This window comes from Cebus imitator, unplaced genomic scaffold, assembly GCF_001604975.1.
Source record: "Cebus imitator isolate Cc_AM_T3 unplaced genomic scaffold, Cebus_imitator-1.0 Scaffold200, whole genome shotgun sequence".
Lineage (NCBI taxonomy): Eukaryota > Metazoa > Chordata > Mammalia > Primates > Cebidae > Cebus > Cebus imitator.
Genome location: NW_016107515.1, coordinates 666,200 through 692,915, shown reverse-complemented (window position 1 = coordinate 692,915; position 26,716 = coordinate 666,200). Strand labels below are relative to the sequence as shown.

The window sequence follows — 26,716 nt, the reverse complement described above, 5'->3', positions numbered from 1 at the left end:
GCCATGACACTGTGACTCCCCCCACCTCCCTCCCCCTGGGCCCTGCCATGACACTGTGACACCCCCCACCTCTCTTCCCCTGGGCCCTGCCATGAAACTGTGACTCCCCCCACCTCCCTCCTCCTGGGCCCTGGCAACCACAACTCTGCAGAATGTCTCTATGAATCTGACTGCTCTAGCTACCTCCAATAAGTGGATCACACACTATTTGCCCTTTTGGGACGGGCATATTTCACTTAGCATAAGATCCTCAAGCTCCATCCATGTTGTAGCATGTGGCCGAATTTCCTTCTTTTTTAAGAAGGAATTTCCTTCTTTTTTAAGGCTGAATAGTATTAGATTGTGAGGCTGTGTTTTAAGGTTGGCAAAAAAACTCTCGGGACTGCCCAGGTGGCCCCATGGTTGGAGTGGGGGTGTCTGCTGGAACTTTCTGCCATGATGGAGGTGTTCTACATCTTGCTGTCCAACCCAGGGGCCACCAGCCCCCAGGTAGCTATTTCTTTTTTTTTTTTAAGACAGAGTTTCGCTCACTGTTTCTCAGGCTGGAGTGCGATGGCACGATCTCGGCTCACCGCAACTTCTGCCTCCTGGGTTCAAGCAATTCTCCTGCCTCAACCTCTCTAGTAGCTGGCATTAAAGGCATGCACCACCATGCCCGGCTAATTTTGTATTTTTAGTATAGACTGGGGTTTCTCCATGTTGGTCAGGCTGGTCTCGAACTCCTGACCTCAGGTAATCCGCCTACCTTGGCCTCCCAAAGTGCTGGGATCACAGGTGTGAGCCCATGCGTGGTGCCCCCAGGTAGCTACTGGGCACGAGAAATGCTGCTCCTGCAATTCAGAAGCTTGATGTAAAATTTTTCTTTAATTGACTTGAATTTATATTTAAATACCCTCATGTGACAAGTGGATACCATCCCAAACAGTGCAGGGCTGGACTATGACAATCATCCTCCTATGTAAGCCACATCCAGTGTTCTCTCATTTTCTTCATCATTGTGTCAGTGTTGATGGCCATCTGTAAGTTTGCTAGTTGCAAAGACTAGGACTCAGGGTAAGAAGGTGGGAGGAGATTAGAGCCTCGCGAGCTTTCCTTGCCGAGCTGGTCTTGGTGCGCCCAGGTTTATCAGCCACCAACTGCGTCTATGCAGAGAACTGTAACACTAGGCACCCGAAGGCCTTGAAGTAGGTTCTCCAAGGGACCAGGCCCAGGCTGTGTGCAGCACCAGGAGCGGAGGCACAGGCCTCAAAGTCTAACCAATGTCATCCTTGGTAATGAGAAAACCCACCACCCCTGCTCCCTGCCAGACAACAAAAGAAGTGGTGCTCAGGGGGAGGACTGGGAACTGAAGAGGAAGATGAGTCATTTGGGGAGCAGGAAGGGAGAAGGAGTCACATCAAGTTGCCACATCACAGGCTTCCAAGAAGAAAGAGAGAACACTCCATCAGCAGTTTCAAGACATCAGCTTGCGGTAGAGGGAATGCGAGACACGTGGTCCAGAGAAAACGCCAAGGAAGCTGCCACTGCACGTGGTTTGCGTTAGCGGCGGCCGTCAAGGCCGAACTTGGGAGGGGTTTACCCCCTCAACATCACAAAAGCCCCAAGTCCCAGAGGAGCCCGGGCAGGAAGTGGAGAGAGGCCTGGGACCATCACGTGCAGCTGCAGGCTGGACCTCGTCACCATCTGTGGCTTGTTGTCTTTGAGGATTCTGCCCCCGCCACGAGCTGGTCTAACTGTCAGTATGCCTGGTGTCCTGATGGACACGCCGCACGGAGGCTGCTACCACCTCCTGTCGACCTCTCTCCATACTTAGTGCTCCCGCTAAGTCCGTGTTTGTATTTTCTCAGTTCCACCTCCCTACTAGTCTGTTTGCCCTCTCTTCTGCCCCACTACCTCCTCACTGGTACATGGCAGGCACCTGTTAGACAGCTGTGTGAAGAATGAATAAATACATGAAGGAATGAATGAATGAAAAAAATGAATGAGAAAAAGTGGTTAGCCGGTTTGGTGAGCCACTGTCTGGGAAAGGAAAAATTACATACCAGGTGGCAGCAACGGGGCCTGGACCTCAGCTTAGCTGCAACTGCCCAAGATAATCATGCCTCTTTCTATTTTAGAAATAAAGAATTGCTAACTGTGTGGAAAAAGGCAACTACTGTATTTTCCCAGCGACACACCTTCCATATGGTAATAGCTTTCAGTGGGAAGGGAAAACGATTCCATTTAAGTATGCACAACATGTTGGAGGCATACTCCAATTTCAGAAGATAATGTCTGGGGAAAAAGTGTGTCTGAGGATGGAGTAAAGGCAATATTAGGAGAAATATGGTTGGTGGAGGCTTGGGCCAGATGTTGGCTGGGATCCTGCTGGGAAGGCTTCCCGGCCAGGCAAGGCCTGCCTAGGGAGTGAAAACTCTTCGATTCTGCCATCCCTAGACCTGTCCTCAGAAAAGCTGGAAGAAAACACTCTCTTCCCTTTGGCCTCTGCGGTGGAGCATGGGGGCTTCTGAGCAGACAGTCCTATAAAGCACATTTGGGGCTGTCAAACTCCCAAGAGGGCGGGGGTAGAAGGACCAGGATCTTAGAAGGGGACAGGTCAAGGCCGGGTGCGTGGTTCATGCCTGTAATCCCAGCACTTTGGGAGGCTGAGGCGGGTGTGATTGCTTGAGGTCAGGAGTTCAATACTAGCCTGACCAACATGGCAAAACCCCATCTCTACTAAAAATACAAAAATTAGCTGGATGTGGTGGTTTGTGCCTATAATCCCATCTACTCGGGAGGCTGAGGTGGGGGAATTGTTTGAACCTGGGAGGCAGAGGTTGCAGTGAGCTGAGATTGTGCCACTGCACTTCACAAAAAGGAAAAAAAAAAGAAGGGAACAGGTCAGTCCTATCAGTGTAAACCGGAATCAAGTGGTTTTTGCTGCATGACTTGGGACAGTTTCCGGAGAGACAAAGGCATATCTGGAGGTGCAGCCTCCACCTGATTTGATGCATCTAAGAAGTGCTCGAGCTGCAAGCCCCTGTGCCTATCAGCAACCCTGCAGCACAGCATGCAGAGCAGGAGAGGAGCCGGAAAGGCTTCTCTGGATCCCTGCAGCATGAACTTCCCAGTACGGAGTATTTCTTCTTACAGATGTGGCTGGCACTTCTCCCAAGGGCTCCCTAACGGGCAGAGTGACTCAGCTGGCTCTGTGGCCCCTGCCAATGTCAGAGTTCTGGAAGATGCCTAGCTAAGGTTCCTGCTGTATCACACCTCTGCACCTTCGCATATGAGGTGTCCTCTGCATGCAATGCCCTCCCTGACTCAGAGGAGGGGCAACTCCTTATTCATTGTGAAGACCCTGCTCGGATGTCACCTCCTCCAGGAAGCAAGCCCTGCCTGAGCTCCCTGGCTAGGAGGGAGGTCCCTTTCTGAGCACCTGGGTTTCTTTCTATCTGAAATAACATGTGCTTATTCCCACAACACTGGAGTCTTATGGAAAGCAGAGATCCATCTGAGTCCCTTATGGCAGCTCGAGGTCTGGGTCAGCAATGTTTAACTGTGCGTTCAGTGAGGGAAGCCCTGGCTCCAGTGATGGCCATGACTCTTGGCCTGGGTGACACAATGAACCAGTGGGGAAACTCAGAAGGCAAAGATTGCACAGCACAGTGTAAAGTGCACCCCTTACTGGTCTGAGATCTGTTTGCAATGTGCTCATGTTTTGATCAGAACTGGCCTCTGTGGGATAGACACTGCCTGTATCTTAGAGGGAGGAGCCAAGTGGGCCTTAAGAAGGGTCAGCGGTGGGCAGGACTCTATGTGGGCAAGTCTATCTTTGAATAGACAGATTCAGAGATAATCTGGGAGCCCAAGGAGGCAGGGAGGTTTGAAGTGCAAGTTTCAGATCCAGCCATACCTGGGCTTGAATCCCGGCTATGCTGCTTTCCGGGCATGTGACTCTGCCTTTCTGAGCTTCAGTTTCCTCATCTGTGAAATGGATACAATACTGACCTCATGCTCGTGAGGACTGAAGGAGGTGGCATATAAGACGGGCATCTGGCACCTTCCAGTTAATGACTGCTGATATTGTTACTATGTGGCTCAACCCAGCCACATTTCCGCTAGGCACTGCCCTTAGCTCTGTGGGCACTGCCGTCGTCCCCAGTACTCTGCTTCGTTGCCAGCCTCCTCTGTTACACTCTGATGGACTCTCCAGGGTAGGCCCAAGTTAGGGCAGAAATGGGGGCTCAGAGAGGCTGGGTGACCTTCCCACGGTGGCACAGCTGGTAAGACAGAGTGAAGAATACCTGACACCAGGTAATCTTATTTCAAGCCCAGGGCTCTATCCCATCTCTGCACCCTCAGGTGAATGAGACGCGTGGTCAGAGGTCAAGTAATAGCACCAGGCAAGACTATCAGGCCTTTCTAAGGTAAGCAAGTCAGGAAACCACATTGGAAGGTGAATCTTCACAAAGGGGACCTTCCAGCCAGGCATGGTAGTTTAGGCCTATAATCCCAGCACTTTGGGAGGCCGAGGAGTGTGGGTGGCTTGAGTCCAGCAGTTTGAGACCAGTCTGGGCAACAAAGTAAGACTCCATCTCTACAAAATATTTTTAAAAATTAGTTAGGCGTGGTGGCACACGCCTTAAGTCTCAGCTACTCAGGAGGCTAAGGTGGGAGGATCACTTGAACCTAGGAGTTTGAGGCTGCAAGAAGGTGTGATGGCACCACTGCACTCCAGCCTGGATGACAAAGTGAGACCCTGTCTCTGTTTTTTTTTTTTTTTTTTAAAAAGGACCTTTTCACTGGTAACTGTGAGACTGAGCCTCTCTCTCAGCTCAATGCAGCCTCAACCTGCAAGCCTCAAGGGATCCTCCCACCTCAGCCTCCCGAGCAGCTAGGACTACAGGTGTGCACCATCACACCTAGCTAATTTCTAAATTTTTTGTAGAGATAGGATCCTGTTTTGTTGGCCAGGCTGGTCTTAAATTTCTGGGCTTAAGTCATCTGTCTGCCTCAGTCTCCCAAAGCGGTGGGGCTGCAAGTGTGAACCGTTGCACTCAGTGATTGTGAGTTTCTTTTCCCACAGGGAGCCTGGGTCATGCCCCAACTCCTGAGTGGCCTCTCTGCAAACTGTTTTCTCTGCCTGAATGTCCTGTCCCCATTGGAGGGGGCATATTGTTTTCTGTCACCTACAGGGTATTTCCATGATGTCCTCCAAGGAATCTACCACTGCTCTTAGTCTCCATGCATTGGCAGGACACTGATTCCACTGTTAGTCCCCAGGCTGGTCCTGAATAGGCTGGTCATATGACCCAAAATGAATCAATGAGACTTTTTCTTCAACTGTTGGGTGTTCTGTCTTCCCCTGAAGTCACTGTGCTGATCTGTGGGATGCAGCCTGGAGCTGTGGCTGCCACCAGACTGGACACCACGTGGCCTGGGCACAAAGAAAGCCAAGAAGTGAAGAAAGCCAAGTCCTCATTGACAGTGTGGCCCCTAGATCCAGCCACACCTGAAGCCAATCTCCTTAGACTTCTCAGTTACATTCAGCTAATCAATGCTCTGTTTGAATAATCCGTCTTGACTGGGCTTGTGTCATTTGTACCTAAAAGAGTTCTGATGAAAACAAGATCTCATGGCCAGCAAGGGGCAGAAGTTGGATCAAAGCCCAGCCCTGTTTAATCTGAAAGCCCAGGATCTTCAGCACTCTGTTGACTGGCATCGTCTCCTCCTTTAATCTTAATACCAAGTCCTGGCAGCACCCATGCCCATCAATAATCCTAGGAGCTGACATCTGCTTGGTGCTCGACAGCCTACAAACTGCTCTGGCACTCACCATCCCTTTTTAAAAACCCTAAAATATACTTAACATATCATAAAAGTCACCCTTTTAAAGTGTACAATGCAGTGGTTTTCAGTATATTCATAAGGTTATGCCTCCGTGACCACTAAACAATTCTAGAACATCTTTATCACCCCTAAAAGATACCCAGTACCCATTACCAGTATCTCCCCATTTTCCCCTAGCATCTGGCAACCAGGAACCTGCTTTCTATCTATGAATTTGCCTCTTCTGGACACAGATGATAATTTTAACTCATAAGAACCTTGTGAAGTAGCCACTACAGAGAGGAGCCCCAGACAGCAGAGCGGCTAAAAGTGTGGATACTGGGGTCGATTGCCCAGTTTCCAATCTGAACTCTGAGGCTCACGAGCTGTGTGACTTCAGGCAAGTGACTTAACCTCTCTGAGCCTGGGTTTCTTCATTTGTGTAATTGGATAAGCTTGTCTGGAGGACTGAATGAGTCACTACATCTAGATGTTTAGCAGGATGGGGCCCACATTCAGTGCTCCAGAAATGCCAGCTGTTTCTATTGTTATCAACCCATGTCACCAATGAGGGCTTTCGGGCACAGAGGGGTTAACGGGTGTTCCCAAGGCCACACAGCTGGTGGGTGGCTGGGCCCCAGGTCTCCTGACTGAGTCCTCTGCTTTTTCCATTACGCCGCACTGGCCTTGCTGCTCCTCCACCAAGGCTTGGCTCTCTCCACCCTGTTTGGGCCAAGTTACTTCTGAAAAAACCAAGGCTGCTTGCCAGACAGGAGGGAGGGGAGGGTGGAATCATGAAATCATCTAACTCCAGGGTGTTGCAGGCCCGCGAGGGCTGGTGTGATCCTGTGCTAACCTCTTCCAGCTTTCCCCGCTGGGGTGTGTGGGGGAGGAGGAGGCCAGTTCCAGGATGCTTCCAAGGATGAGCAGGACCCTCTGGAATTCCATGACTTTCCCACTGCAGCCCCCCATCTGTGACTCTGGAGCAGCCCTGCCTTAGACAACTTTGTTACAGGAGGGAAGGCTGATTCGGCAACCCTCCAGTTATTACCCATTATGCAAAGCATGGAGGAGAGCCTTAAAGTTCTGGTAGAATTAGGAAAGTTGAGTCAGAACAGGAGAGTGGAAGGAGCATTGGCTTTGCGCCAGGAAGACCCGTGATCAAACCCTGGCTCAAGTATTCCCAAAGGGTATCAGCTTGGGCAAGTGACAACATGCTTACTGAGCCAGGCGCGTCCTGCTTAACTGGCACGAAAATGCACGAGGAAGGTGCTTTCATTTCTACCATGCAGATGAGGAGGCTGAGGCTCAGAAACATACAGAGGTGGCCCCAAGCTGAGCCCTAAACAGGCAAAGCTGAGATTTGCATCCAGGTCTGTTTGACTGAAAGCTAAGGTCTTAAGCCTTAGGCCATGCTGGAATAGGAAACTCACAGAACCCAGTCCACCTTGCACCGAGCCTGGTCCACAGGCCTCGACATGTCAGCGATGAACAACATTTACATAAGCAGTTCTACGGCCCCCTTCCCATGCCGCTTCTCATCGGATCTTTTCCAGATGACTCCACATCCCCACCTCCCCGGCAACAGCTGACAGGCTCGGCAGTGAACTATGATCCAGGACGCTTGGGACAGTCAGATTCTCCCTGCTGGAGACTGGAATCAGCATCCAGAAACGCTAGTGCTTTGACAACAGGGAAGATCACTGCAACTTAGGATGGAAGGTGCTCACTGGCAGATGCTCCTGGGGGATGTAGGCAAGTGGGCAACTGGAGGAAGTAGTCCAGAACAGGCTCGATGGGAAATCCTGAGGCCACAAGGACAGATGGCCCGGGAACTGCCAGCTGGTTCCTGGCCCTTGCAAGGCTGGCTGCATTTTCTGCTCTGAGTTTCAGGGAACATGCCTGCCTCTTCCCATATGTCCAACCCCACCCCTCTCTTTGTGGGCTAGCTTAGTGGGCTTTGCTCTGTGGATGTAAATAATTCCTAGGATAACAATCATGTGTCATTGTTTCCTACCTTCTCTTCTGCTCTTTGGAGGTGTCAGGCACGCAAGAGGCCTGAAAGCAAAATACAGGTAGCCCTCCCTATCTAGACCCTCACTGCAGGAAAAGTCAGTCCAGCAACTTGCAAAAATGTTTACCCAATACTCACTCTTTGAAGATCTACTATAATAAATCTGCATAAATCACCATAGATCTAGGTAAAGAATGTGGAGGGTCCTCCATTTGTATCTCATTCAAATCACCACTGTGACCCTCCCTTCCTCTCCCCTGGGGCTTTAGATCTTTCTTCGCCTGCCCCAGGTTCGCTCCTGTCAAGTTCACTTTAGATGGTATCTTGGCATCTTTAACATAGAGCTGCTTTGTTTATTTACATTCTGTTTGCTGCAGAGCAGAAGCAAAAATATAATTTGTTTATAATTCTGTTTGATATTATTGCATACCGAACACAAAACATCACTGATGAGTTCATTACATTTTAAATAATTGGGTAACTGGTGTCTCACTTGCTTTATATTATGCAATGAGTCTTGGCAGTTTGTTATGTAGGCGTTTTGGGAAACCAGTTAGGAACACATTATTTCCCCTACCCCTACAAAATAATGAAATACAAGCTCTGAAAATTCTCTATTCCACACTGTCAGGAGCAGATTAGGTCGGAATAATGAAGGATGCCAACCTTCTGAGAGAACCTGTGAGGCGAAAAGACAGGATGATGTACAAAGGGCACAGGCAGTCTTCTGATGGCCAGAAGTGTCGACTTCACCTCTGATCACAGCAGTTTGTGAAACTACATCTCTCTGAGTCTCAGTCTCCACCCTTATTGACTTCTGGGGTGGAGCGGGGACTGCGGCAAGCCCATTGGCTGGCACATTTCTCACTCATGTTGATTGGCATTGAGTTGAGCCTATGACACACAATAATGTGTTTGCTGGGACTTCTGACAAGTGACTTTGACCCTTTCCTGGTGAGCGTGAGCCCAGAGCTGTTGTATCATTGCGCAATCATGTGGGATTCAAGGATAAAGCCAACACCATGGATGTTAGGAATTGAAATAAGAGGAAGAAGCCAGATCAGGTGACACCACAAAAACCTTGGATTAAGATGTGCCTGAAGCCTGGGAGACTTATTCTCCTAGGACGTTCAGTTCCACCTGCCAAAAAACCTGCTGTTTACTTCAACCGGCTTGAGTTGGGTTTCTGTCACTTGTAACAGAACCATTCTGCCTGAAAAGAAGCTTGTCATCTCAGGATGGAGACGCGTGTTGGCCTGAGAGGTGACACGGCCCCTCACCAGGAGGCTGGGAGAAGACACATGTTCAGAAAGCCAGGCAAGTTTCCAATGCCTCCGGAGGGCTTTCTAAAGAACTCCATTATATGCTACCAGGAGGAACCATGAGTACTTCTCACACTTGCTGTGTTACTTGCTGTTAGTGACGTCAAGAAAAAACTACTGACCCATCGGTTAGACTTGTTTTACCCTAGTAGGGATGGGCTTATACCAAGCTGTTCACCTTCACCCTGTAAGCCTGGTGGTGTATATGGTGTTCATTCGTTCATTCATTCATTCATTCACCAAACACTGACTGGACACATGCTGTGTGTTAGGCCTTGAATATATTATTAAGGACACAGAGGAAGAGAAAGATGTGGTTACGATAAGTCATAGTCTAGGCGAGGAGACAGACAAGCGGACAGCTTCAATACAGAGAGACGCACAGAGCTGTAGGAGACAGAACGGGTGGCCCTCACTGGCCAGAGAATAAAGTCAGGGAAGGCTTCCCAGGGGGTAAGAGTCCTGAAGGGCAGTAAGGGTTACCTGAACCATGAGTGAGCCAGGAAGGCACAGGAGCGTGTAGGGAGGGCAAAGACCTGCGGGGAGAAGCCAAGGTGAAGCAGGAGATTCAGGTCTGTCTTCAGAGCTGAACAATCCCGAAAGTACAGACGCATTCAACAAACCCAGCTCACCAGCAAACACGATTATCATTCAAAACTTAAGTTCAAACGCTGCATGCCAAAGCCATTTGGAAATGATTTCCAGATTCCCCTCCATTCTGGAGCAGTCAACAGGTACCTTTTCTCTTTTGGGAGAAATATGAAATATCAAAGCATAAAGCAACAAAGCACATTATTTGTGTCCCAAAAGTAATGGATGTCATTTTCTTTCTTATTTTTTTTTTTTTTTTTTTTTTTTAGACGGAGTTTTTGCTCTTGTTACCCAGGCTGGAGTGCAATGGCGCGATCTCGGCTCACCGCAACCTCCGCCTCCTGGGTTCAGGCAATTCTCCTGCCTCAGCCTCCTGAGTAGCTGGGATTACAGGCACGCGCCACCATGCCCAGCTAATGTTTTGTATTTTTAGTAGAGACGGGGTTTCACCATGTTGACCAGGATGGTCTCGATCTGTTGACCTCGTGATCCACCCGCCTCGGACTCCCAAAGTGCTAGGATTATAGGCGTGAGCCACCGCGCCCGGCCTCTTTCTTATTTTTTTGAGACAGAGTTTTGTTCTTGTTGCCCAGACTGGAGTGCAATGGCATGATCTCAGCTCACTGCAACATCTGCCTCCCAGGTTCAAGTGATTCTCCTGCCTCAGCCTCCCTAGTAGCTGGGATTACAGGCATGCACTACCACACTTGGCTAATTTTGTATTTTTAGTGGAAATGGCATTTCACCATGTTGGCCAGGGTGGTCTAGAACTCCTAAGCTCAAGTGATCCGCCCATCTTGGCTTCCCAAAGTGCTGGGATTATAGGCATGAACCACAGCGCCTGGCCATGGATGTCATTTTTAAGTCTGAGAAATAAAAAAATTCTGGACTCTAAAGCTGTAGAAGAACGTATGTCCAATTAAACTCTTTCCCACCATGCAGCTCACCAGAGACCTCAAATCCTTACCTGGAGGTCAAAGAACTTGCTGTAGCGCCGGTAAATGGCCTCAGTGGAGCCGCTGGACCACGTGACCCGGATGATGTAGACCTGCGGGAGCAACAGAGGAGATAGGTGTAAACATCAAGGCAGTCTCCCACTCTTGGGAACCAGGGGGAGCACAAGACTCAGAGTCAGAAAGATGTGGGTTTCAGCCTTAGCTCTGCCAGTGACTGGCTGGACAAGTTGCTTGCTGTAAGCCTCAACTCCCTCCTCAATAAAATGTGTATAATAACCCCCAACAGAGTTGTGCAAAGGATGAATGACAACAAGTATGGGGATGCAATGGCGCCGCGTCAGCTCGGGAGAAGCTACCATTTTCAGCACTGCCAGGATTTCTCACTACCCGGTCAATTCAGCAAGCCACAGGCTGGCTATCTTGCCAGTCATTCCTAAAACCTTGACTTTCATCAGGAGATGTCACAAAGACGTGCAGCTCTTGGCCATCTTATATTTTCCACAGGCCAGTCCATGATGCTGTCTCCACCAACGAGGACCTGGGCCAAGTTATTTTTTCCCCAAGTCCCAGTTTCTCTTGTGAATGGGGCTAACAGCACCTGCTTCCTCTGCCTCCCAGGATAGATGTGGGGCGCTGATGAAATTAAGGACAAAGGACCATTTTATAAACCATTGGGCTGTACTTCCACTCTTTGTCACACGTCACAGCACACACAGAAAACAAGACACTGATAACAAATCCGGGCAAACTGAGGTGACTATTAGAGGTCAGAGGTGCCTGGCTGGGGCCTTCGGTGGCCCTGGACACACCAGGTGGACATCTAAGAGCTAAGGGGTCAGCATACCTATGACCCATTCCTGGACTGCATAACTATTTGTTGCTATAGGGTAGTTGTGACAATTGAAATACATGCATATGTGAAAGTTGTTTGGAAACAGAAATGTCACAGAAATACAAGACACTCAGTGCTGTTAGAAGCCCTGGGGTTCGCAGGGAAGGTCCCTGTCCTCCACGAGCTGAGAGTTAGCAGGAGAGACAATGCATACATAAGAGAAGAAGACTGACTCCTGGGATCCTCTTTCCCTACCTTCAGCTCACTCCCTTGGATACAGAGGGGATACATTCTCCGTTCATGGTGATTGGTTGTAGGGAGAAAATGTGACTTGAGCTGGGCCAATCAGAGCTAGTAGGAGTCCGCCCTGGGACTTTTTTTTTTTTTTGGAGATGGAGTCTTGCTCCAGCCCAGGCTGGAGTCCAGTGGGATGATCTCGGCTCACTGCAACCTCCGCCTCCTGGGTTCAAGAGATTCTCGTGCTTCAGCCTCCCAAGTAGCTAGGATTACAGGTGAGTGCCACCATGCTCAGCTAATTTTTATATTTTTAGTAGAGACCAGGTTTTGCCATGTTGGTCAGGCTAGTCTCGAACTCCTGACCTCAATGATCTCCCTGCCTCAGCATCCCAAAGTGCTGGGATTACAGGAGTGAGCCCCCAGCCCGCCCTGGGACTTTTGTTCCAACCCTCAAGAAAACCAAGCTTTCCTCCTGAGATTGCCAGGCTGTCAGGATGTGGAGCTGCTGGGGGCCACCTATTCTCACTGAGGGGTGCAGGGGAGCCTGCCTGAGAAAGGAGCCACCATCCCAATGACACAGTCTAAGCTTACATCCAGCTCTGCCTGAAGCTAAATTTATTCCTGGACTGTACAGTTTCTTGGGCCAATAATTACATCTTGGGCCACATCCACTCTCTTGAACAAGTTTTGCAGCCAGTTCAAGTTGGGTTTCTGACCCACGAAATCCAGTCCAGGTTGATACAGGAAGGGGGCAGAAGAGAGATTTCTGAAGCCTTGAGTCACCACAGTGTATCCTGATGGACATGTAGGAATTAGACAGCAGGGGAGGAAGGCAGTGGCTGCGGGTAGAGGGGAATGAGGGTGGAACAAAGACCAGCTCAGGGTAGAGTCACATTATACCTGGCAGCAGCTTCCACAGTGGTTTTAGCCAGAGTCTCTTTTCAAATGAGTTCTCAGGAGAACACTCACATTCTAAACAGAAAAATATGGTGCAACTTTAGGGGCTGGGGCCAGACACCAGTGTGAACATCAAGGATTTATAGGGGAAGATTCTCGAGGTGAGAAGAGATGAAAAATGTGAAGATAAAATCAGGACAAGATTGGAGGTAACCTTGAATGCCAAGCTAAGGAGCTCACCAGGCATGGCCTCGTCAAACTCAACATGGATTTTATTTCAAAACATAGCAGACAGGGGGAAACTTCTATTCTAGAGTCAAGAAGCTCTGGACTCATACAGTTTCCTAACTCCTGGAGCCCCAGCTTTTTTATCTGTTCAAATGGGGTCATCAAGCATACAGAGTTGTGATTATCACAAGAGGCAAAACTCTGAGCACCTTGCCAGGGAAGGAGAAAACGTTCATGAAATCTCAGCATCTTGCTCTGGGAACGCCCAATGCCTACCCCAACCCTGCTCATAAAAACAGGGTACTTTGACACCAAGGACTTGGGCATCCAGCCTACTACTCTTCTTCCTTGTTTGTGCTCCCTGATCCTAGGTAACTGACAGAGTCAGGGAAGAGGGCAAGGCATCCTTTAGGAGGTAAGAGTCAGTTACCATCTCAGAAAGGCGACTTTGTGATGAAAAAAAATCCTGAACAGTCGTGGTGAGTTTCATTTAACAAGCAGCCTTCAGATCTGTTTCTTAGCTTTCCACCCTGCTTTATCAGGACTCCAGCATGGAGATTTTGAGTGGTTTCCATTCATTCACTCATTCACCCTCCAACATCTATTAAGTACCTACTGCATGCCAGGCCCTCTGCTAGGTGCTGAGTTACAATGGGGAGCAAGGCAGACTCAGACCCTGCCCTTGTTACGTGGAAAGACGGGCAATAAACCAGCAAACCTGCAAACTGCTGGGCAGGACCCCAAAGTCTGCATGAGGGAGGTAGGTGGGGGACCGGCTACTTAGATATGGGGGTCTTGGAAGGGAAGGCCTATCTGGGGAGGCAACCTTTGAACCGAGAACTGTGAAGGGTGAGGAGCTCGTTGAGAGCTGAGGAAAGGGTGTACAGGAAGAAGGAGAAGTGGGAAGGAAGATGAGGTGGCAGGAAAATGCTCGCCTGTGTGGGGAACAGAGACTATGACGGCTGACAGCTCTGCGGGAGGAAGGGGCTGAGGTGGGAGGAGGCAGCAGCTGATGATGGGGTTCACAGGCCACAGAGAAGTGTCTGGATTTCATTCTATTGAAGAGTCTGAAGGGGTGGGGGAGGCGTGAGACAGGATCCAGGGTACGTGTTTAAAAATATCCACGCATATCCCTCCAGCTGCTGTGTGGACACGGCTTAAAGAGGGGCAGGGACACCAGTAAGGCACCTTTTGCACCACTGACAGGAAGTTAGAGCTGGAGGGGACGACAGAATGCAGCTCATCAAAGGGCTGCCCCTTCCAGATGGGTAAACTAAGGCCCAGAAAGGGAAACTACCTTACCAATGGCCCCTGCCACCGGGGATGCTTAAGTAAGGTCTGAATGACTGTCAAGGACACTGTCAACAGGGATTAGAAAAACAAGGAAAAATTGTAAAAATTGTCAAAGAATTGATTTTTTTCTTAAAACCAACAAAAAGCACACTTCCATAAATGGAAAAAAAAAATCTGCTTACACAATTCATCCTTGATCTCTTGTTTACAATTTTTAAAGTTCTGAACGTACAGTACAAGGACTCTGCAGCAAGCCTAATTGGTTTATTGGAATCAGCCCCTGAACACAACGTGATGTCTGCATTTTTAGGCAGAGATCTAATTTTTTAATGAGAGTTGTCCTAGTGCAGAGCTTTGTCCCTGTCCTGGGTTTGGGGGCTGGTGAGAGAGCACACACCCCGGGTCCCAGAGCCAACTCTGCTGCTAAAGAGACTCACAAGGCACTCACCTCTCCGGCCACACACCCTTCTCTCTAAAATGAGTACAGTGATATCCCTTGATGGGCAAGCCACAATAGCTAATGGAGATGGGGCCAATGCCTGGCACGCACTAGGAATGCAAGGTTAGCTTCCCCTCACAGCAGTCAGCCCATGTTCCTGCTTGTCCGGCACCTTTCCCCTCCTTTCGGTAACAAAATCCTGATTTCCCATGGAAAATCCCTCCTGTGGTCTTCATGATGGGAGTGGGCATGTCTCCCTCCCAGGCCCAGCCAACCACAGCCCTGTCAATGAACAAGTGATTCAGGGATGGGCACATGACTGATGAGACCCCATTCTGGGACTTTTGATGGCACTATCAGGGAAGAGACGCTTTTGCCTGCTCAATGGCTGCTGGGAGAACTCTACACCAGGAGTTTCCCATGGAAAGCACCTGTCACACAGAAGAAAGCAGTGCCAGAGGGAGAGAGGAGGGCTCAGACCCCGTGGTAGAATTTGAACCCCTGGTTCCAGCCTGAATCTGGGACATTTCCCAGATGCAAGCCAAAACAGTCCTTTTCTTGTTCACACCAATCTGAGTTAGTGTGTTACTTGCAACCAGTGCAATCCTAACAGACTAGACCTTTACTTTATTACATCCCCAACCCAGGTAATACATAGCGGCTCGGGGCTAAGGAATTAAGGACTTCCTCACAGTAGTGTTATTCACAAGAGCCCAAAGATGGAAACAACCCAACTGTCCATTGATGGATGGATGCATAAAGAAAATGTGGTTTATAAATAAAATGGGGCCGGGCGCGGTGGCTCACGCCTGTAATCCCAGCACTTTGGGAGGCCGAGGCGGGTGGATCACGAGGTCAAGAGATCGAGACCATCCTGGTCAACATGGTGAAACCCCACCTCTACTAAAAATACAAAAAATTAGCTGGGCATGGTGGTGTGTGCCTGTAATCCCAGCTACTCAGGAGGCTGAGGCAGGAGAATTGCCTGAACCCGGGAGGCGGAGGTTGCAGTGAGCCGAGACCACGCCATTGCACTCCAGCCTGGGTAACAAGGGCGAAACTCCGTCTCAAAAAAAATAAATAAATAAAAATAAATAAATAAATAAATAAATAAATAACATGGGACATCATTCAGCTCTAAAAAGAAAATTCTGACACATGCTACCCTATAAAGGAAACTTGAGGATATTAGGCTATGTGAAATACACCAATCATAGTAGAACAAATACGGTATGATTACAGGAGGTACCTGGAGTAGTCAAATTCATAGACACAGAAAAGAGAATGGTGGTTGTCAGAATGGGGGGATTGGGGAGTTGTTATTTTTCATTTTTTTTGAGATGAGCTCTGTGATCATAGCTCACTGCAACCTCAAACTCCTGGACTCAAGTGATCCTCCCATCTCAGCCTCCCAAGTAGCTGGGACTACAGGCATGTGCCATTATGCCTGGTTAATTTCATTATTATTATTTTTTCTAGAGACAGGGTCTTGCTTTGTTGCCTAGGCTGGTATTGAACTCCTGGCTCAAGTGATCTTCCCGCCTCAGTCTCCCAAAGTACTGGGATTACAGGCATAAGCCACCACGCCTGGCTGGGAGTTGTTGTCTAATGGGTGCAGAGTTTCAGTCTAGGGAGATAAAAAAAGTTCTGGTGATGGATGGTGGTGATGGTTGCCTAACAATGTGAGTGCACTTAATGGCAGTGAACTGTACGTTACAAAATGGATGAAGTGGTAAGTTTTACTTATATATTACCACAATATAAAACAAATTTTTTTTTTTTTTTTTTTTTTAGACAGAGTCTTGCTCTGTTGTCAGGCTGGAGTGCAGTGGTGCAATCTCAGCTCGCTGCAACCTCCGCCTCCCAGGTTCAAGCAATTCTCCTGTCTCAGCCTCCCTAGTAGCTGGGACTACAGGGGTGAGCCACCACGCCCAGCTAATTTTTGTATTTTTCAGTAGAAACAAAGTTTCACCATGTTGGCCAGGATGGTCTCGATCTCTTGACCTCATGATCCACCTGCCTCAGCCTCCCAAAGTGTTGGGATTACAGGTGTGAGCCACCGCTCCTGGCAAACAAACCATTTTTTAAAGCAGGTTTCCTGCAGAGATTTACATACTGCATGTCAAGTGCCCTAGAAATGACACTAAAACTTTCTCCACAGTACAGCCTTCAAAACATGAGCTTCACATCTGAGAAACAACTTATATGCAGAATACATTTCTTGAAGTCTTGGTTGTAAGGAAACAACCAATGGAATTACAATATGGACAAAAGACTTGAACAGACACTTAATCCAAGAGGACATATGGATGGCAAGGAAGCACATGAAATATGGTCACTGTCAATAGCCAGGGAAAGTGAAACCAGGAGGAGATGCCACTACTCATCTATCAGAATGGCTAAGATTAAAAAATACCGACAGTAACAAGCACTGACGAAAATGTGTGGCAACTGGACCCCTCCTGCATTGCTGGTGGAGAAGCAAAATGCCACAGCCACTGTGGGAAGATCCTCAGTGGGTGCTGAGCCACTGGGTAAAAGGCTGTTGAACAGGATACTCACACGGTGTCAAAGTATAACCCCATGATTACTTTCCCAGCCAGGGGCAAAATGTGTAACTCTGTACAACTGTAACCAGGTGACCAAACCCAGCGTCACTGACAGAGGGACAATCAGTTACTGTGTGGCCCTAGAGGTGATGCGACATGAAGTATACACAATCTGCTGTTGGTACTGTTGCCAAAAATGTTTAACCTGAACTGAAGCTCTTGACTTAGGTTCTAATTTACAAGAAATATAGGAGATAGAGGAACAAGATGAATGACATCATAAGGAAGCAGGCAGATCTGGAATGGGGAATGTTCTACAAGTCAACCAGCAGGGCACAGCTCAGATGCTACTGCCTCCAGAAAGCCCTCTCTGACTGCTCCCTGCCCACCAGTATGAGGTCGGGTACCCCTTCTATAAGTCTCCTTAGCACCCACTTTCCCATCACAAAGCCAATTAAAATTACACTTTACTGAAATTGCCCAAGTGTTTGATTTCCTGCTGGGTTGTAAGTTTCACGTGAGCAAGGACCTGGCCTGTCTTGTTAACGGACTGCTATATACCCACCACTGGGCAGGGTGGAAAAATCTATGCTTCGTGAATAAATTGGGAAGAAAATGAGATGCCAGAAGGCCAAGCTCCCAGAGGGGAGTGCCTCTCCTTGGCAGGCCTTTGGTCTGTAGAAAGGGACCCTGGCCCTGTTGCTGGGGTGGTCCTGCCTCCTTGCTTTTTCTCTCTACCCCCTGTGCTGCTTCACCACAATCGGCAAACACCCCGCCCTTCGGGAGCAGCATGTTCTGGGCAGCAGCTGGGACTCCTTCCCTCTGCTCAAGGAACAGGGAAGCACAGAAACCACAACTGGAGTTAGAGGGTCATGGAGGTTTCCTTCTGTTTCCAGACAGGTCTTGAGCCGGAATCATGCACCCTCTAAATCTCTTCTTACACAATCTCAGTAGCAGGGCCTGTGTGACCTAACCAAGTCCAGACTCTCCAACCTGATTGCAAACCCAGTTTCACCAGGACCAGAAGTCCTGGGTTTCCTCACTTCCTCTAAGTCAGTGAGAAGCTGAACTGGTGGAGAAGGGACGGTGGGGGGCATTGGGGTGGGGTATGCTGAGCCATGGCCAGGATCCTTTTGCAGAGGTGGGTAGATGGCGGAGCTTGGTCTCTCCCAAATCCCTGAGCCAGCAGCCCAGGCTAACACTTCCCATGTTTTCCTAGCAAGGGACAGAGGCTCAGAAATACGGTGCCTACCGTTGCACAGCTATGGCATGCAGAGCAGGGACTCCAACATAGATCACCTCTAATCCTGCCACGCTGTGCCCCGGCTTGGCTGCAGCTGGAGCGTGGGCCAGCAGGGAGATGTCTGCTCACCCTCCTAACTGTCCAAGTGACCAGAACATCCTCCTAGTGTCCTGGGAGGTTGGGGAGTTCTAGGGTTACGACGACCTGGATTTACATTCTGATTGCTTCTCAACTAGCTTTGTGCACTTGGGAAAGTGTCTTAACCCCCATGATTCAGTTTCCTCATGTAGCAGCATCATTGTGAGCACAAGGTCACAAAACTGAGGGAGCCCTTATCCCTGCTCCTTCTCCCTACAAATGAACTTCCCACAGCCTGTCCCACCTCTCTCCATCCCATATCCATCTACCTGGGCTCTGCCTTCTCCACCTGTCCTCTGTTCTCTGGGTCCCACAGGGGTGCAGGGGGATGGCCCCCATAGTCCTAGGAATGCAGTCCCACCTTGCCTGAGGCTGTGGCACAGGTTTCCTAGCTGCCGGAGAGTCAGGGCTCTGTCCTTCCGTATGGGTGCCTGTGGGGAAGGCCCTGACACCCCCATCCCACCCAGGGCCTTAGTCTGAATGGAAGGGAGCCATTATCTGGCCGAAATGCTAACTGCCACACACCGAGAGCCTGATTGGTGCCCAGGTTTCATCTTCCCTGGCTTTCTTCCTCCACTTAAGGTTGAGAACTGTCCCAGGGGGTCCCAGGTCAGCCTGACCTTGCCAGGAGCTGCCATTGGGAGGAAGAGTGACATTGCTTATAGATAATGTTAGGTGTTTTGTGGCCTGAGCCAGAATAACCCCCTTCCTCTGAGGATCAACCCATCCAGGGCCTCCAAAAGCCACTTTTCTTAAACTTGGATCACTTTGAAAAGGCAGGAAAGAAAATCACACCCCCTGGTCAATGCCCCACTTGAGAAGTAACCACCTGTTCTTTTTTTTTCTTTTCTTTTTGAGATGGAGTCTCACTCTCACTCAGGTTGAAGTGGAGTGATGTGATCTCGACTCAAAGCAACCTCCACCTCTGGGGTTCAAGTGATTCTCTTTCCGAGTAGCTGGGATTACAGGCATCCACCACCCCGCCTGGCTAATTTTTGTATTTTTAGTAGAGACAGGGTTTCACCATCTTGGCCAGGTTGGTCTCCAACTCCTAGGTGATCCACCCACCTCCGTCTCACAAACTGCTAGGGTTACAGGCGCGAGCTACCGTGCCCAGCTGTAACCACCTGTTCAGCCTGACCCCCATGGCCACAGCTGATTGGCCCATGGTCACAGTCACGTGATCAAAGCCCGGCCAATCAGGTTCTTCTTTCTCAGAAATCTGGGATGAGCCCTGAGCATGCCAGCTCCATCCAGAAGAGCTGCAACCTGGAGCCATGCTCCAAACATTAGGTCTGCAGAGAGGACAAATGAAGGAGAGGTGCGGGGAGAAGAGCCACGGAGAGATCCTGGCTTGGCTTTGGGCAGCACTCCAGTTCCTGCTTCCCAGGCCTGCCCGCCCACCGGAGGCTTCTGTGACTCACAACAGGGGCCTGGGCCTTCCAGCTAATTCCCCTTTTGGCATGATGAGGGTTTTTGTGCAACTAAAACAATTCCATCAATTACAGGGGAAAAGTTCAGACATTATCTTAGGTAAAAAGAACAAGCAAAAACAATGTAATCTCAATCTCGAAAAAATTCTATAATGATATCGACTGTATATAAATGTGTGTGGGTGTTTATATACGCAGATAGCCATTGCACACACACAAACACAGCTGATGCTCATTGTTCGCGGTAAGTCACTGGAAAGTCACTGAGAACACTGATTTAGCAAATACCCCAGGAGAAATACAGGGTTAGGGTCTTTCGAGCCTATGTTTTGTTTTTGTCAAGTAATCAATACGTAACTTTGTTGCACGTATATTTCGGTTTAAAGATACTTTATTTAGGCTGCGCACTGTGGCTGGTAATTCTAGATTATGCCTATAGTCCTAGCACTTTGGGACTCCGAGATGGGAGGGTCACCTGAGGTTGGAGTTTCGAGACCAGCCTGGCCAACATGGTGAAGCCCCATTCTCTACTAAAAATACAAAAATTAGCCAGGTGTGGTGGTGGGCACCTGCAATCCCAGCCACTCGAGAGGTTGAGGCAGGAGAATCGCTTGAAGCAGGAGGCGGAGGTTGTAGTGAGCCGAGATCACACTATTATACTTCAGCCTGGGTGAGAGTGAGACTCTGTCTCAAAACAAAAACAAAAACAAAAACAAGCTTATTTAATATGCATGGTTAATTCATCAACATTGAACTCGCAGTCAATAGCACTACAACTTGTGCCTGAATGAAGCTTCTCCATAGGCACATCACAGCCATCTTGCGTTTAGCATCACCAGACAGCATGTCAGCACTACATTTGTGGGCCATACTAAACAGCAAAATCAACAAAAAGCGCAAAAATGTACAAATGCACCATTAAGTACACTAGGGCAAGGATTATTGTTCAGAGTATGGGAGCTGAAATGAGGGGGGAAGAGTCCCTCATTCAGCCTCAGCTGGGAACGCGCATGTTGGGTGACTCAAATTCTTCACCACTCTGCACGTGTCCACATCCGAAAATGTCCACAAAAGTGCTTCAAGTATTGCTTTTGGGTTACAAATAAATTTTAGCAAGTGGGCAAATCCGCAAACATGGAATCCATGAATAATGAGGATTGACTAGCTGGGTGGGGTGGCTCACGCCTAGTGAGTGGGATTCCAGCACTTTGGGAGGCCGAGGCGGGCGGATCACCTGTGTCAGGGGTTCAAGACCAGCCTGGCCAACATGTTGAAACCCCATCTCTCCTAATAACACAAAAATTAGCCAGGCATGGTGGCGCACGCCTGTAATCTCAGCTATTTGGGAGGCTGAGGCAGAAGAATCACTTAAATCTGGGAGGCGGAGGTTGCAGTGAGCCGAGATCATGCCATTGCACTCCAGCCTGGGCAACAAGGGTGAAACTCCGTCTTAAAAAAAAAAAAAAAAAAGGGGGATTGACTGTACTGTATCTAAATGTGTACACACACACACAAACACACACACACACACACAGTTATGTACCACCTAACAGTGTTTTTCAGTGATGGACTGCATATACGACAGTGGTTCCGTAAGATTATAACACGGAATTTTTACAAAATCTTTTCCATGTAACACAATGGTATTTGTGTATTCTACTCAAATACTCACCACTGTGTTACAATTGCCTATAGCATTCAGTAAAGTAACACATGTACACGTTTGTAGCCCAGGAACCACGGGCTATACCACAGAGCCTAGGTGTGTAGTAGACCATACCATCAAGGTTTGTATAAGTACACACTATGATATTCGTATGATGAAACTGCCTAGCGATACATTTCTCAGAACTATCCCTGTCATTAAATGACACATGACCAAGAATACATGTGTCAGTGGCTCGCTTTGGGGTGGCAGGAATATGGGGGATTTAAAAAATTCTGTTCTTGATGCTTGTATTTTCCAGATTCTTTACACTTTATTTTATAAACAGAAAAAAGTTGCCACTTTCTAGAAGCACTGGAAGAAACCTGTCTGTGGGCACTTTCTTGTCTTGAACCCCAGGCCAGCATCTTCTCTGTTACCCTGGCTCAGTCCTAGGGCCATCAAGGGGCCCCTCCTGGGTACCATTCTGGCTGATGGCAGAGGGATGCCTGGGGTGGGGGTGGGAGGACACTGGCTCACCCGCTAGAGCCAGCAGATGGGCCCCAACCCAGAACTTACTATGGGAGTGAGGTTAAGTCGTTGGCCTCTTACAGCCTCTCCTGTTCTCTGAAAAATAGAGATAAAATCCATCCCACCTTGCAGGTTAAAATCTCCAGAAATGGAATCCATGCTGGTTAGAATCTCTGCTTATGATGGACTTGAGGGCAAATGTTCACTGAATGTTGCCCAGCCCTTCACCCTCACTTCCTTGCGGGGTCTAACTCCAGTCTAAGGGGATGGGGACTCCCAGTGTCCAGAGGGCCCCCATTACGCATGCAGGAATTTGGGCCCCATTTCCAAGCAGTAACAGCCAAGGGGTCAGCTCTCCGATGAATAAAGTGCTAACATTCAGTAGCAGAGTAGATTGACTACCGTTAACAAAAGTGTCTTGTATATTTCAAAATAGCTAGAAGAGAGGACTTGAAATGCTCTCAACACATAGAAATGACAAATATTCGGGGGGACAGACACCCCAAATGCCCTGATTTGATCATTACATACTCTATGCATGCAACAAAATATCATAAATGTCCCATAAAAATGTACAAATATTATGTATCAATAAAATATAAAAAGATTTAAGCCAGTATCGAGCTTAGAGACCCTTGAAAAACAACAGGGCCGGGCCATAAACAGACAAAGATACCTCTGCAAGCTCCCAGCACCCCTGGGCTAGCTGACATCCTCATCCCTGTTGACCCATGGGCCCAGATCCCTGCACAGGGCTGTAGCTCTTGGAGAGGCCCCAGAACTCCATGGATATGCCGTCCCCAGGGTAGGGTGATGCGAGACAGCTGCCACCCTGCTTCCCCTGGCTCCAGAGCTCTGTGAGCTCCTAAGTTTTCACCATGTGAACTCGAAAGCATAAGATGTTTTTGCCCTGCTAGTAAAATCCCTGAGGTATGGGGGAATGTCCTCGTCTTACTTTGCTTTGCAAATCTATTTGAGGGGTTTCCAGGCTTGTCAAAGAATGCAGCGGAAATTCCAAGCTGGCATTAATTAGGAGAGGTGGGGCTGCCGGACTGATCCCATGACAAAGTCATTACATTTTGGTCCTGGGATACAGTGGCCAAAGTTTCTTTCTTTTTTTTTTTTTTCTTCTTTTGACACCCTTTTCGATATTTCCTTGGTCTCCCTTCCTTCTTTCCTTCCCTCCCTACCTCCTTCCCTCCTTCCTTCCTTTTTTTTTTTTGAGAGATCTCTCTCTCACCCAGGCTGGAGTGAAGTGGCACGACCTTGGCTCACTGCAACCTTCACCTCCCACGTTCAAGCGATTCTCGTGCTTCGGCCTCCCGAGTAGCTGGGATTACAGTCATGTATCACCACGCCCAGCTCATTTTTTGTATTTTTAGTAGAGACAGGGTTTCACCATGTTGCTTGGGCTGGTCTGAAACTCCTGAGCTCAGACAATCCACCTGCCTTGGCCTCCCAAAGGGCTAGGATTACAGATGTGAGCCACCGCGCCTGGCCGGTCTCCTTTCTTAAAGAAGGAACAGAAGACCTCAGAACAGGTGACACCAGCCGGGAAGAACTTAACACGTTGATTTGCTCTTTCCTTTGAATTTCATTTCCTTGTATTTTTAGCAAGTGCTACTACTGGTTTTCCCCATGTATAGTAGACAGCTAAAATTTCCATTTAAAAGTAATTTAAGTAAAAATGTCAGTCAATTTAAAGAACAATACTGTATTAGGAATATATACTGTAGGGAGTTTGTGGATATGTCAAAAATTATGATGGTGCTGGTAGGATAGAGAAGGAGGATGGCACTGTGTTAGTGAAATTTCTTGCAATTCTCACTGTATCTTTTTTGTTTGTTTGAGACAGGGTCTTGCTCACTCTGTCATCCAGGCTGGAGTACAGTGGCGTAATCAAAACAGCCTTGAATTCCCAGGCTGAAGTGATTCTCCAGCCTCAGCCTCCTGAGTAGGTGGGATTACAGGCACGCACCATCATACCTAGCTAATTTAAAAAAATTTTGTAGAGATGGGATCTCACTATGCTGATTAGAGTGGTCTTGAACTCCTGGCCTCAAGCGATCTACCTGCCTCAGCCTCCCAAAGTGCTGGAATTACAGGAGCAAGCCACCACACATAGCCAAGTTTTGCTTTTTTATAGATCAACAGCTAGAACCTTTCAGAGCCCTCTAAGAGGCTGATGAATAGCCAGGAACAAATTGGGTGACTGAATGGGGCTAGGGCTGTTTCCTTACAAGGGCTGTGAGAAAGGAGCATCTGCGAGACAGAGCTCTGTGGTCCATTAGCAATGTCTGCTAGGATCGGGCAGGGGCTGAGGGCTAGTGAGATGGGTGCTACCTACCTGGCATCCCTGGTCTAGATCAACACCTCTATTTTACAAATGAAGATAGAGAATGGCCGGCTGAGAGGTGCAGTGACTTGCTTAGGGTTGCACTCTCAGCTGTGGACTCTTTCTGCCTTCATGGCAGTGTCTGAATTTCCTTGCAGGTCCCTTGTGCCTTTCTGGGCCTCTTGCCTAAGAGACTTCCCAGGGAGCTTTAATCTGGAGGGCTCTTGGAAGTGACTCAGGCCAGCAGTGAAACTAGCCTCCAAGAAGTCCCAGGACCCTGGAGAGGCTCTGTGGGTGGGCTTCTGGGCCGTCCACCCCGGTTTCCATAGCGCAGCGCCAGTTTTGGCTCTTCTGTGTACATTACGGGGTGCAACCCAGCAGCCTGCAGCCAAATCACCACCAGAGCTGCGTCTATCCAGGGCCTGGGCTCCTTCACTGGTCACAGCCCTGTTTTGCCTGCTTCAGGCAGACAGCAAAGGGCTCCAGGCCTTTAAAATATTTGAAAACCCTCTTCTAAACTATCCTTCATTCTACAGTTAGGGATGTGAAGCCAGAGGGGAAAGGGACTTGCCTAGGGCCATGTAGCCAGCAGAGAGAATAGCTGGAACCAGAAGCCAGGACTCCCATGGGGAGGCGCTGAGAACGCATGCCCTCTGCTCCAGACTGCTGTTTCTCATACGCACCAAACAGGAGAACCCCGTGGAGAGGAAGGGAGGAAATACGCTGTCTCTCACAGCGCACGGAGGGCTAGGGCTTCTGCTCACAGGCAACACAGCTTCTACAGCAAGTCATTAGACCGTGATTGCCAAAGCCATCCTGCTCTGTAGCCGGAGCAAGCTTAAACACCAAAGCACAGGCAGTGTGCTGGCTTCAAGATCCAGGTGAACTCATTTCCTGCAGAGAAGGGTTCAGGACTATGTCCGAAGGTCCCCAGGAATCCACAGACTCCAGTTTCAGAAGGCAACTGTAAGAGAGGGTCTGGATTCCCTCCATCAAGCTCCTATACTGGCTGGGTTTCCAGGTGGCAGATCCTGGGAAGAGCTTGGGAGTTAGTGACTGGCTGGGTTGCAGATGGCCCGCTCTGGGAATACGCCATCTTGGTCACGTAGGCCCAAGGTGATAAGTATGGTCCTCACAGGTGCTGGGGAGGGAGAGAAACAGGGCGGAGGAGAGATGGAGAGCGAGGAGAGAGCAGGGCAGCGGGATGGAACTCCACGGGCTTAACTAATGGGAAAGCTGACTGCCACTCTTCGTGAGACCCTGGGTTCCCTTTGGCTCTGATTTGTCGACTCTCCCCAGCCTTGTGCCCAACATCTGGCCTATAGAGGTCAGCACCTCCAACCTCTTCTTGGAGCTGCAGCACTCGAAGTTTGTTTGATTTCCCCACACCCCAGGGCAGCATCACTGCCAGAAGTGCCGAAGGGGGAGAGGAGGAAACCGAGGCACAGAGCCATGCTGTGCCTCAGGTCGAGGCTGGGAAGTGGGTGACGTGAGATCCAATTCCAGCCCTGACAGGCTCCAAAGCCTCCTCGCTTTCTTCTCCCAGCATCCCCAGGCCTTGGCTCTCCTGGCCCCAGCCCAGAGCTTTCCAGTCCCCACGTCAGCACTAGGAATCACCAAGCTCAGCCTCTGTAGCAAATGACACACTGGAGGTGGCGGGGTGCCAATATTTTGTTCTCCTAGTTTTTTCAATTAAGTGAATGCTTGGATTAGGTCCCAGATACAAGTGCTTGTGGTGTCTCGTGTCAGATAAGACGCTCCAGCTTCAGGGCTGTGCTCCCACCGTGCTCCGTCCACAGGGCACGCAGCGAAGGCTGGGGTGGCTGGCTGAGCTGAGGGCTCCGCCTTTCCCTGTGTGCAGAGGTGTGCCAACAGGGGAAGTGGGGGCAGGAGCAGGGGCAGAGGGGCAGCCTCCAAAGTGAGAATCTGATCTCTCTCCCCCTGCCTTAAACTCTTCGGTTCATTCATTCATTCAGCCTATACACAGAGACCTACTATGCACCAGGCTCTGCTTGAAGGGCCTCAATCAAGAAAGAAAACATGTGGCACAGGCAAAGTGAGCGGCTTAGGAGCCTCTGCACGCTGCCCCTCCTCCGCTCCAGCCTGGCTGGCTTTCCCTTGCCTCCAGGACTCAATGCCTGCCACTGCCTCTGGTGGGAACATTTCCTCTCCCTTTCCGGCTCACTCCTATTCATTGCTCCAGCATCAGCCTAGAAGTC

At 49.2% G+C, this 26,716-nt stretch overlaps 1 protein-coding gene across 2 annotated transcripts in view; it reads right to left on the bottom strand.

Annotated features, from left to right (window-relative positions):
* The window catches only part of SH3PXD2B (SH3 and PX domains 2B), a 115,261-nt gene that overhangs the window by 68,967 nt on the left and 19,578 nt on the right, over positions 1-26,716 (bottom strand). For both annotated transcript variants that reach the window (XM_037745422.1, XM_017547670.2), the window contains exon 2: positions 10,709-10,789. In XM_037745422.1, the coding sequence (XP_037601350.1) occupies positions 10,709-10,789 (81 nt within the window). The remainder of the gene's footprint in view (positions 1-10,708; positions 10,790-26,716) is intronic.